Raw genomic sequence first — 12628 nt, forward strand, 5'->3', positions numbered from 1 at the left:
AAGGGCACCCAACGCCTTGCCCTCGCACTGGGAGTGGGGGAGCAGACACAAAGCCTCTGCCACTGAACGTACAATCAAGGACTCCGGAGAAGGCTGCTGGGCGTGCAAGCTGCGACTGGACGAGCTGGGCTGGGAGCTGTTGTCTCCCACTGTCCTCAGCTTCCTCGCTAAGCACTTCAGCACACCGATGCCAATGCTGTCTCTCCCCAGAGTCCTCCACAGCTCCAGTGTGTTTCTGCCAAGAGATGTGCAGCCGTGAGCCCGTATGCTCTGTGACCTGGGATGCCTTCACCTCACGCTTCTTCAGCAGCCGGGCTGAAGATGCCCGGTTCCTCCCAGTGGTACCAGCACACCTTCGACATTTGGGTGGAGGAGAAGGAGCTGCTGCTTCCCTTGGATCGCTCTAGGGGAGGGGAGCCAAGCTACGGCTCTCTGAGCCCAGCAGGAAAGGGAGGAGCGCATGTACCTGTCCATAGGCACAAACTTCTGGAGGATGACGTTCATCGTGAGCTGCTGGTGATGGCGGGCCAGGATCAGCACCGCATGGCGCACGAAGTACATGAACGAGGGCTCCAGCATGGACTCTGTGCAGGTGTGCAGGACAGAGAGGATTCCTTGCACCTGAAAGAAGCAGGGGAGAAAGAACGTCTTGGCACGTCCTCGCTTCTCTGGGAACATGGACGTTCAGCCCATGAGCCACGCCTGCTCCCTTGCCACGCTTTCACGCTCTAAGGCGAAATTTCACCCCAGCACCCTGCCCGAGCCCTGACTCTGCACCGAGAGCTTCTTTAGCACACAAACGGCAAGATGTGTGGTGCGACAGCCAAAGCAAGAAAGTCCAAGGCATGGCAAAATGTCTCTTACGTCTGGACCAATGTCCTTGCCACATGTTTCCAGAAAGGTGAGCATCCAGTTGCCTGCAGCATGCACGCGGCTTCCTCTGGCATGCCGGAAGGGCTCCTGGATGGCATTCATGAAGTGTGCGGCCTGCTCTTTGGGGAAGTTTCTGCAAACGATCTGGAAAGATGCAAGAACCCGGAGAGATCCCATCACGGCTCTGCTCCAGCTCTTCAGAACATAATGCAAGCTTGAGGGCACTCTTTACCTCTGCGATTCGGATGGAGGTCTGGAGCTGCTGAGAGGTGTCGCTGCGAGCACTCAGCCCCTCACACAAGCTCACAGGGTCGTCTGTCTCCAACACCCTGTTCGTGGCCTTGGCTGGAACGAGCACGGGGAGAAAAGGGGAGTCCCACTTAGGGCAACTGAACTTCCCTTCCCAGCCTTTGCTGAAGGGGCCAGGGGAGTCAGTCTTGAACTCGGTGCAGCAGGATGGCCCTTGCCAGGTTCTGAGTGCCCCCGGCTGCAGGAAACGCTGCTGGCAGGTGGCACTGGGTGGCCCTCTGCCAGGATCCCTCCCCAGGTGCCTGGGGAGGTGGAGGACAAACAGGGTGGGGACAGGACAGCAGCCGAGCACCGTGCCTCTCCTCTCCCTCCTGGCGGGATCCCGGTAGGGCCAGGCGGGGCAGAGGGCCGGCAGGCGCCTGCTCTACTCACACTCACCTTGGATGTGGAGAAGGGAGCTGAGGCAGGCTGCGGCCAGCTGGCGAGAGCTGGTCGTGGGCTCACAGGTCAGAGGCCCCAGCAATCCCGCCAAGGCGCCAAACGGCAGGTAGGCACCTCTTGTCTGCAGGGGCGAGAGGAAGAACAAGGGCTGGAGGTGGCCCCAGCACTCCCTTGCGTCTCCCACCCGCGCCCTGCTCAGGCCAGGACTGGGCAGAGGGGCCACCCCAGAGCGCTGCGCTGGGGGACCCCACAGCCCGTGCACAGCTGGGCAGAGCTGCCCTGCCAGGCCCTTGCAGGTGGCTGGGGAGGGAGCAGGGGGCACACGGTGGGCATCCTTCCTCACCTGAAAAGCGACTCCATCTCTGCAGTCCTCCAGCAGCTGGGCGCAGACCTGCAGGGCCCTCTTGCACTCCCACGGATTGTCCGAGGAGAGCCAGAACCACAGGACCTGGGGCAGAGCAGCTCTGTCTGCCAAGGGGCATCTTTCCCTGCCCGCCATCCCTCTCCATTTCCCTCCCTTCCTGGCACTTTCCCTGAGGGCCTGCCCTGCGGCACTGCCCCACTCTCTTCAGACGCACCTGCTCCCACCCAGGAGCTTTTCCCTGCAGCCAGCCAGGGGCTGCCTCTTGGCTTTCCCCCCTGCAGGGCCCACTTCTTGGCCTCCCCGAGCTCACAAAAACCTGGTGTGGCAGCAGGAGGTTCCTGCTCCTCTGCTAACTCCCCAGGGTCCCCACTGGTGGCAGGAGGGATGCTTGCCCCGTCACCCCATGGATACTCACCTCGGCGATGTCTACGAAGTGGACAGGGCTCGGCTTTGTCTTGAGCAGGACTGCCATGAGCCGGCCCAGAGCCTTCGTGGCCATGTGCAGAGACTGAAAGCGGAGGAGAGGGACGGAGATGCAGGATCACGGCTGCTGCCAGCACACAGCTTGTGCTGGGGAGGGGTCCTGACCGAGAGGTGGGCAGGGAAGGGACAGCAAGTTACCTGGAGCTGCAGCACTGCCTCCTCTGCGTTCCTGATCTCCCCAATCTGCTCAGCCGCTGAAGGAAGTGGCAGGATGGCCCGGCAGCAATCAGACAGCAGGCTGCAAATTTCCTTGCTGCTGAACGAGATCTCCAGCTTGCTGGCAAGGGGAAAAAGGAAGATGAGGGAAAACAATAAAAAAGAGGAGTTACTAGCGCTGTCCAGAGAGGGTCGCATGGCATCTGGGCTTGTCCTCATCGACAGCCCCAAATCCAACCAGCCTAGGCTGTGGCAGGGAGAGCTGCTCTTCGGGAGCTCCCCGACAGGAGGAACGTCATCCCGCCTCACAGCCCCCGCAGCTCCTCGCTCTTACCTCCACTGCTCCAGGGCCAGAATCACCTTCAGGTGCAGTGACGCTGCTGGGAAGTCCCAGAGAGTCGTCTTCAGCAAGTTCTGCAAGAGAAATTTGCCAAGTGGGCATTGGGCACAGGAGAGCTCTCGCACCCTGCCCGGGGATGGGCACTACTGCCAGACACTGGCTGCAGCGCTCCCGCAGCTCCCACAGGGGCGCTGCAGGATGGAGCAGCTCCCCAGCAGCTGCCCAGCCATGGCCACGGACTGCCAGCACCCAAGGGCCCAGCTGGGGACACGGCTGTAGGAGCTCAGGAGGGAGACCTTCCTGCCCCCTGGCATGGCCCCAAACTCCCCTGCAAGGCAGCCCTGGCTCTGGGCACTCACCTGCAGGATCAGCAGCAGCTTGTGCTTCAGGACAGGATGGAAGCTGCCCAAGTTCCCCACAGCTTGGATGGCACAGCCGACCTCAAGGATGCTCTGCACCAGAGCAAGATTGGTCTGCAAGTTCTGGGGCCCAAGAGAGAAGAAAACCCTTTGAACTGGAGGAAGGGCTACGGGCTGCGAGAGGAACATGTGCACACGGGGGAAATCTAGGGGAAGGGCTTGGATCTTCCTGCTGGGACAAACCGTTCCTTGGGGCACCTTTAGAAAGAGACGGCCTGGCTCAGGATGCCCTAGCACGGAGGGCTTGGAGCTGGGGCACCCAGCAGCCCTGCCCCTGCACTCCCCGAGCTCTCACCTGGCTGCTGGAGATGGAGAGCAGCAGGATGTTGCCCGCGATGTCTGCCTCCACGTGGGCGAGCAGTTGTTCCTTGGAGGCACGCAGTGCCATGCTGCTGTGGGCGAGCATGACAGCACTGCAAGTGGCCTCAGCTCTCCTGCTGGCCTGGGTCGTCTGCGTTGTGAGAGATGCTGTGAGACGTCCGCCCGATGGCCCCCCACAGCCCACGATGAAAAGCAGGTGGAAGAAAGCCAGGGAGTGAAACCCCAAACACCTCACCTTCCTGTGTCTGGAAACCCTCAAGCTCCGGACACTGCACGAGGTGGCAGCAAATGTTGTCAGTGTCTCCAAGACCAGGCCGAAGTGGCTGTCGGCGGCTTGGCAGACGAGAGAAATGATTCCCTGCAACAAAAGAGCGAGGGGCAGTTGGCACAGGCCCAGCCGTTCAGACATAGCCAGCCACAGTGGTGGGCAGCGATGAGGAGCTGGAAAAGGCCTGGAGCAGGGCCCAGGGACAGAGCAGGGAAGCTCACCTGGGCCTCAGATGGCTGCTCAGGTTGTGCTCTCGTCAGATGTTGCAGCAGGTTCTCTTGGACGTGTGGGAGTTCCTGACAAGCTCCCAGCGTTGTCCCAAGAGCCTTGTACAGGAAAGCCTGCAAGGGAAAAAGCCGAGCCCGAGATGCAGCAACAGCCTGGCGTGCTGCAACGGGGCCAGAGCAGGACAGGCGCCAGCGCACGGGGAGCAGCCGAGCCCGGACGCAGGGATGGGCTTTCGCCAGCCCCGCTCAGCACGGAGGGAAAGGCCGCGGGGGGCAAGGGCCGGGGAAGCAGCGCAGACAGCCCTCGTGGGCAGAGCACTGCCTGCAGCCCCAGCCCCAGCCCCGCACGTGGGCAGGGGCCCCGTGGCTGCGCTGCCAGGAGAGAGCCGGGCAGGGAACCGACCTTCTCCCCAGAGCTGCTGGGAGAGCTGTCCAGCCGCTGGCTCAGCGCACAGCTCAGGCGCTTGGTCCAGGCGTCATCCCCGATGGTTTCCAGGGATGCCCTCAGGAACTGCAGGAGAGAACAGGAGAGGAAGCGAATGGTTCTTGGCCTTTGACAAGCAGGAAGAGGCAGTGCCAAGGCACACGGCCACGCCAGGGTGGCCTTCCACGAGAGCTGTGGCCCGTGTGAGAAGGGAGAGACTCCTCTAGGCAGGCGGGCACCTGCTGCAGGAGGAGGCGCGGGGTGCCTGGGAAACACCCCTGCCAGCTGGGGAAGGCCACCTCTATATGCTACGCCTCCCAAGGCTGCAGTACCTGAAGCAGACGGCGCTCCCACTCAGCAGCATCTGGGATGTTCCCCTTTCCTCCTAGAAAGTAGGAAGAAGACAAAAATCCTTGCTTGGGACCAAGCCACAAAAGAAGAGCTGCTGCAAAGCTGGCCTGGCCCAGGGAAGCTGGTGGCTGCACTCGCTCCAGAGGCAGCCGTCCGTCCCTCCCCACAAGCACTGCCCCAGCAGGGCCATGGAGGTGCTGCCAGGACCAACATGCTGTCCAAGGGGACAGGAAGGGCCCCATGCATGCACCGGGATGAATGGATCGCTGTGGGACTGCTTCCCCCAGCTTCAGTGCTGGCTCCCCGGAAGGGAAACGAAACAGCAGCAGAACAAGCACTGGGCACCAGGCGGGGATTCCCCTTAGCCATGCTGGGAAGCTGACTTGCCATGCCCTCCCTCCCCTTCCCCTCCCCAGCAGCACTTTACCTTGGAGGTACTGCAGCAGCAGGGGAATCTCGGTGTTCCACGTGGCCCCCACAGCTCCATGGATCCTGCTGTGGAGGCTCTGCATCACCAGCAAGGCAGCAGCTTGGAGTTCACTGCCCGCAAAAGGAGACCCCGCCACCACCAGCAGGCGAGCCAGCAAGTTGTGCGGAGTCAGCATTGTCTCTGCGGGGAGAAAGAAATGCTGGGTGAGATGCTGAGCCACACCGTGCCCTGCCGCGCTGCCGTCCCTGCAGGACGCAGACCCAGAGGTCAGCAGAGCTCATTGGGGGAGTTGCTACTCCTACCTTGCAACAGGGAGCTGAGGACATCGGGATCCAGTTCGTGATGCTCGTGCCCTGCTGTCAGCTCATTGCTTTCAGCCAGGGCGCGGAGACAGCGCGAGAGGGGGATCAGCATGCCCGTGTACTTGGCTGGCATCACATAGATCAGCAGCCTCGGCCACAGGAGCTGTAGGCAATGAGACAATTCAGCCCGTCAGCATTTCTGCCTCAGCTCAGAGCTGGGGAGGATGGTGTGCATCTCCCGGAGCACTTCAGAGCATGCTGGGGGGGAGCTCTCAGGTGTGCAAAGGGGGCTAGGAACAAATGGCCTGAAGGAGAGGAGAGGAGAGGAGCAGCAGCAGCAGGACAGAGGAGGACTTACTTTGGCCATCCCTCTCACAGAGATGTCCAGTGACCCCAGGACGTCCATGCACAGCCCTTGGAGACCTCCTTCTTCCTGGGCTTCCTGGGCAGACAGGAGTCCTGCAGCCTGCAAGACAACATTGGGAACACCCCGCCCCGGTTGCTCTCAGTTCCTGCCCCAGGCTCAGGCGTGGCCCCAGCAGGCTCCCATGCCAGCCTCCTGGCAGCAGATCTCCCAAGGGCAGATGTTGCACGCTGTCCTTACCCTTCTGCTCGAGCTCTGGCTGAACTCACTGAAGATGTAGCCCACAACGTCCCACGCTGAGCAGCTCTGGGCATTGGCACCGAGCAGCTCCCTGATGAAGTGCAGAACTGCCCTCCTCACCTGCCAGGGGTCAAGTGTGGTTAGCACAGGGGCACGGGGACCTGCCCTTGCTGGCAGCGGCATCACCTCTGGCCTCCCTCCGGTAAACACGAAGGAGCGGGGCAATGGCTGTCTAGGTCAGAGCCCTTCTAGTCCAGCCTTGCCAGGCTCTGCCTCTGCCCTGAGGGAAAAGGTTTCTCTCCCACCCCGACCCTGACCCCGATGGCACAGTCCCTTCCCAAAGCAGCTCACCTGGATGCTGGGGTCCCTGCACACACACTTGACAGCCTCCACGACCTGGGGCAGCTTCTCTGCCATTGCGGGCTCTGCAAGAGATCCAGTGAGGCATGCGTGGAGGCACAGCCCAGAGGGCGGAAGAGAGCCCTCCAAGCCCTGACCCCGCAGTACTGACCGTCACAGCGTGCCAGAGCACCGAGCAGACCCAGGGCTGCCACACGCACGGCCTCCCTCTCGTGGCCCAGCTGGGACTCCAGGAACAGGATCGTCTCCTCTGGGCAGATCCGAGCTGTGGGGAGGAAATCCCATCCTGCATTAGCAAGCAGCTTATCCCCATTTCTGAGCTTTGGGAGAGAGCTGCTGGGACACCACGGGGCATCGCCACAGCTCCTCTCCTTACCTTGCAGCAGGATGCACTGGCTCAGCTCTGCCTTATGGTCCTGGCTGTGCTCTTTGGTGTCGTCAGTGAGCTGTAGGAACAAGGTCCCGCATGGTGGAGAAAGTCCCAGCAGCATTGAGAGGGCCCGAAAAGAAACGGCGCTGCCAGCTCTCATCTCCCTGGGCACTTGTGGCAAGAGGACCCCCAGCCAAAACCCAGCCCACCCCACAGCGTCCCCAGGGACACACGCACAGGTCTGGAGCACCCAGGAGCCACCCAGGACCCAAGGCTGAGCAGCATTCAAAGACTCAGGGCTCTGGAGTCCTCCCGAGACTCAGCCAAGAGGGAATTGCTGTGGCTGTGTGGGTGCAGGCTCCCCTTACCTCGCTGTACACGACGCTGTTAATGGCAAGACACTTGCCCTTGGGGACGGGGATTTGAACTTGCTCCAGGGCCTCCAGGAAATAAAGGAGGCTCTGCAAGAGAACAGGAGAGGAAGAAAGGGCCGAAGCCATGTCAAGCCACTTGCGAATGGAGAAACTGTGCACAGCAACAGAGCTCCCCGTGCAAACAGCCCCCAGGGAGGTGGGAGCAAAGCCTCCCATCTCCCAGAGGTGGGCCCCACTGCCTCTTGGCTCCCTCCTGGCCCCATCATGGTTGCTCTTCCCTTGCCTGAAGAGCCGAGGGAGCCTCGCATCTCCATTGACCTCCCTGTTGCACGTTTCTCTAAGGGGAGCTCCCTGGCTCCTCCCTGCATGCCACAGATCCCTGAGCCCTTGTGCCACTTGCACAGACCCCACAGCCGTGCCAGGCCCTGCGCCACACCTCACCTTGGTCACCCTGGAGGTGTCTTGGACCGTCCGATACTGGTGCAGGAGCCAGAGGAGCTGCTCCCAGACATGCTCCCGGTGCTCCTCCTTGTGCAGGAGGACACGCATCAAGGGAGTCATGGCCCCGATGACAGCTTGCTTGTCCTGGAGACGAACCGGGGAGGCCCAGCGTCAAAGGCTGAAGGTCTGCCCTGCCCACAGAGAGGTCTTCCCCTTGCCCTTTTTCCTTCCCTCTCCCTCTCCCTCTCCCTCTCCCTCTCCCTCTCCCTCTCCCTCTCCCTCTCCCTCTCCCTCTCCCTCTAACTCTCCCTCTAACTCTCTCTCTCCCTCTAACTCTCCCTCTCCCTCCCCCTCCCCCTTTCCCTTCTGCCCTGCAGGAGATGGGCTTGCTCTGGAGGGCAGAGAGGTTTTCCCCACCCTTCACCCCCTGCCCTGCCTGCCCAAATGCCCTGGGCTTCAGCTGCTTCCCCGCAGGGAGCCCCCAGCCCCAGGCACAGAGCCAGTCTGGGGCCTCTTGCAGCCAGCCCGCTGGGCACAGACAGAGGCACAGGCGGGGACATCCCTGCTGCCATCCCCAGCTGGGAAAGCAGCACTTCTCACCTCTTCCTCCTGGCAGTCCAGCCAGTTTCTTGCCACAGAGCAGAACACCTGGGAAAGGTTTTCATACAGCTGCTCCTTCTCCGTAGCAGGCAAGGAGCATCCTTTCCAGGTGCAGATGTAAACGCTGACCACTTTGGCCCACTGCTCCAGAGCTGCACCAAGAGAAGAGAAAAAGGAGCCTGGAGCAGGGAAGGGAGAGGCACCCCCCGCCAGCCTGCTGGAAGCACAGTTCATTCAGCTCAGGAGCAGATCTAGGTTCGAGGGCAAGTTGTGTGCTCGAGGTGTCTCAATGACAATGCCACACCGTTTCTGTCCTCCACATGACACCGTCTCCTCACAGGCTCCAGCATTTTCCTCTGCAGCCTTCCTCTGTCCTTCCCTTCCCCAAGTTTTGCCCATCAGGGCACATGAACCCGGTGGGAAAGCCCAGGAAGGCAGCAAAGGGACCCAGGAGTTCCCGGGCACCTTCACCTCCAGCCCACAGAAACCTTCACCCACCCTTTCCAGGGGCCCCCGATGCTTTGGGATGGCTCAGGGCTGGCAGCACTGTGGGCTCAGGCCCACCATGCCCGCTCTGAGACCAGAGCGAGGTGCCAGGGGCTGCCCTGCCCCTGCCCCTGCCCCTCCCCAGGGTCCACTCACCACCGCAGGCAGCACGCAGGATCCGGCCGCTCCCTAACTGGCCCACCACGGTGCGCAGCCCCAACAGCACCACGCGCATGAAGGGGATGCACTGCAGGGCTGCGAAGAGAACGGAGAGTGGCCACGGTCAGAGCCCCCAGCCGGCACTGGCAGCGAGGGAGGAGGCGCTGCAGCCACGGTGCCCCCCAGCTCAGCACGGCTGGCGTGGAGAGGGGAAGGATCCCTTTCTATCCCAGCTCTCCCAGCCTGGACCAAAGCGGGAGGGAAGGAGGGAGGGAGGATGGTGGTGCTGGACCGTACCGTTGGTGCTGAGGAGTTTGCCCACAGCGATGAGCACAAACTCCTTGGAGATCTGCCCTGGGGCATTCAGCTGGGCCAGGAGCTCAGCTAGCACAAAGCTGAAGTGGGAGCGGGCCAGAGCCACCAGGACGTCGCTGGCAGCCACCTTCGTGTCTTCTGTCACACCCTGAAAAAGAGGCTCAGGTGAATTGCCCCCCGGGAGACAGGCTGAGTGAGGCACTTGGACGGGCTGAACAGCTGCAGGTGCCGGAGCACTGGCACAGAGACACTGTGGGGGCTCCTCCTTGGAGATCTTCAGAAGCCGCCTGGACGCGGTCTTGGGCAGCCTGCTCTGGGTGGCCCTGCTGGAGCAGGGCTTGGAGCAGGTGGACCCAGAGGGCCCTGCCAGCCTCAGCCATCCTGCGATCCCCTGATCTGCGAGGCAGCCAGCCCCAGCTACGGGGCTTCAGCTTGAATGGACTTTGTGTGCTGGAGGCACTGGGGAGATGGCCCCTACTCCCCCACAACACCCCTTGGGGACAGCTGTGCCTGGGGCTGGGCGGCTGCCACCTCTGGTCCCCTGGGGAAGGAAGGCGAGCAGATCCCCAGCTGTTGCTCCCCACCTAGCCCAGGCAGGCTTCTCCCCAGCCGCTTGAACCCTCCGGGCCACTGGGGAGCCTCTGTTGGGCCCCAAGGCCAGAAAAACCTGTCTGTGCTGCTCCGCATTGCCCTCCAATGCCTGGCAGGCTGCTCCCATCGCCTTCCAAGAGCACCGTCTCACCTGGTCAGCTGTCAGGTCCCAGGACACCTCTGCTAGCAGCCGGTTCACGACACCGCACTGCAGGCAGCTGTCATCTCCCCACAAGACGGTCTCGAGCTCACAGTAAGTCTGCGCTCTGTCACCCTGGGGACAGACCACCATAGGGATCATTTGCACTTGCTTTGCTCCTCTTCCCAGCGTGCTACCAGCTGCCCGCCCTCGCTCTGCAGAGCCTAGGGATGTGCTGCTGGGGCTGGGAAGCTGCAATAGGGACACAAATCCCCTGGTCTCTGGGCTTGGGCAGCCACGGGACCTTGGGATGGGGCCAGGGCAAATGACTGCTCCTTGAGAAGCTCCAGGCTGGGCACTGCCCTGTGCCAGGGCTTCTGGACGAGAAAACCAGGAGGGCAGAGGTGCCGCCAGACACAGTCTCCCCCTGCTCCCCCAGGGAACCCCGCTGCATCATGGTGGGGAGCCCCCAGCTCACCTCCTCGTCTTGCAGGCGCTCTAGCAAAGTCGCAACAGTGGCAGAGGTCGGGGCTGCTTCAGGGACAGGCCCTGGCACCCTGCCTCTGCCCTGGCGATGTTTACGTCTGGGCCAGCAGCCCACACCTGGAAGGAAGGAAAGAACGGAGCAGGTCATTGGTGCTGCTGGCTGCAGGGGGCTGGAGCTGGTAGGGACAAGGATCTTGGCCAGTTTGGAGAGAAATCTCCGCAGGAGATGCAGCCCCGAGCAGCCTGCGGGGATGGGTCCTGCTTCAGCCCCCAACCTCCCTCGCGCTGCCCCTCACCGCTAAGGGCTCTCAGCCTCTCCATCGCAGCAGGATGTCCCCAGATAGGCACAATGCTCTCTCTGGGTCCTCCTCCTACAGGCCCCACAAGCAACTGGGCCACAGCTAGCACCCACGGCAGAGGGACATAGGAGGGATACAGGAGGGATACGCTGTGACATCACCACCAGGGCCTGTTACCACACAGAGGGCCGTCCCTAGCTCATGGCTGAAGTAGACTCAAGGAGGAAACTTCTGCACTGAAATACATCCTGGCAAACCTACAGTATCTTGGTCTGGTTGTCACCTTTCACCACTTCTCCACTGGGGTCATAGAATCACAGAATGTCCTGAGTTGGAAGGGACCCACGAGGATCCCTGAGTCCAACTCCTGAGTCTCCAAAGTGTTATAAATGAGGTCTCAACTCAATCTGAATTTTGTAATATTTATAAAACAAATATTTCTAAAAGGTATAAAAGGCAAGTAAACAGTGCTGGGTGTGCGGGGAGTCTATGCTCCACCAACACGCACACACAAACATCAAACATTCTAAATATACAGACCATTGCTTTACATACTAAACCCGAGTATGCCTATACTTTTGTACAATCAGGAAAGGTAACAAACAATCCTTTAAGTTCCATGACTTAACAGTCTCCATTTCCCATTCCTTTTCTTGATTACATACAAGTCTCAATTTTCCATTCCTTTTGAACAATATGTCTTGCTTTAAGTTGTCAAGCAACTCGGTCTTCAGGCCTTATGTATCCTGTTCTTCCCAGATCAAAGAAAAGCATATCCATTTCCTTTTCGAGGCCAATAAGGCCTGGGTCAAAAGGCACGTCCAGGTCACCAGGGGGCAGAACAGCAAAAGCCTTCGATGGCTGTAGCAGCAGAGGGGCCCATGGCGTAGCAGCCATAGCAGTCATAGCAGAAGGATCAGTAAAGGAGCCTGCAGCTCCCTCACTGTCTGGCAAACCACACGTTTCTGACTGTGGTCCCACAGGGCTCTTTAAGGCCTCAGAGATTGCTCACCAGGTGCTGAGCAGTCCCACTGCAACCTTGTTGTTTTTAGTTGCAGAGTCCCCCACCTTGACCTCAATTTGGTCCCATATTTCAGGCTCATAAACTGTCCAATTGTCAATAAGGAGGATAAGCTGTAAGGTTACCAGGACAGTTTGTTTCTAAGGACGTATGATTCCCCACAATGTGCAGCTGCTTACCAGCGAGGGGCAGCTGTGTGCGCAGGGCCGCTTCTCTCAGCTTGAGCTTCTTCCGGGCTCCGGTGTGCCATTTCCAGCGACTTTCTGTGCGAGCTTCTCTGAGCGGTTTGCTGAGTTTGGCCGAACCTATCTTCATGAGGCAATCAAAGTGCCTGTTCCCGTCCTGGTCTCCATTCTGCCAGCCTGTTCCTCTTCACTTCTTTTTCCTGCTTCTTTATTGATGCAGTAACTTAATCGTGTTGCCTTTTTTTTTTTTTTCTTTTTCTTTCTTGAAGGCATGCTCCCCTCTTATACCCTTCTCTCCACAGCAGTTCTTTTCAAAACAACTTTTCATTGGTCAAACAACTTTGAATGTAACAACAGCAGCAAATACCCAGAAACTTCCATGCCTTAATGGCTGGAGAACAAGAAACTGGAGACTGCATGGAGTCTCCTGAATCACCCTTCTTCGTTCCCTCTAAACTCTTTTATATTCCCGATGGCCTCATCATTAAGAGTCTAATGTTATCATCAACCACGGGGCTTTCTGACCCCCATGGCCACACTCCCACATCTC

The 12628-nt window shown here is 60.1% G+C and overlaps 1 protein-coding gene across 1 annotated transcript; it reads right to left on the reverse strand.

Moving 5' to 3' along the window:
- Positions 1-303: 303 nt before the first annotated feature.
- On the reverse strand, positions 304-10240 carry LOC309877818 (maestro heat-like repeat-containing protein family member 2B; the record flags this gene model as incomplete). Its single annotated transcript, XM_082759582.1, has 24 exons — positions 304-621; positions 865-1017; positions 1106-1218; positions 1561-1684; positions 2343-2435; positions 2549-2687; positions 2901-2980; positions 3621-4004; positions 4136-4255; positions 4545-4652; positions 4898-4950; positions 5344-5526; positions 5649-5811; positions 6007-6114; positions 6253-6372; positions 6604-6677; positions 6764-6877; positions 6989-7058; positions 7351-7443; positions 7798-7941; positions 8398-8549; positions 9040-9138; positions 9340-9505; positions 10100-10240. The coding sequence occupies 24 exons, from the start codon at positions 10238-10240 to the stop codon at positions 304-306; spliced, it is 3312 nt and encodes a 1103-aa protein (XP_082615708.1).
- Positions 10241-12628: the final 2388 nt, after the last annotated feature.

This window comes from Aythya marila, assembly GCF_965140915.1.
Source record: "Aythya marila genome assembly, chromosome: 4".
Lineage (NCBI taxonomy): Eukaryota > Metazoa > Chordata > Aves > Anseriformes > Anatidae > Aythya > Aythya marila.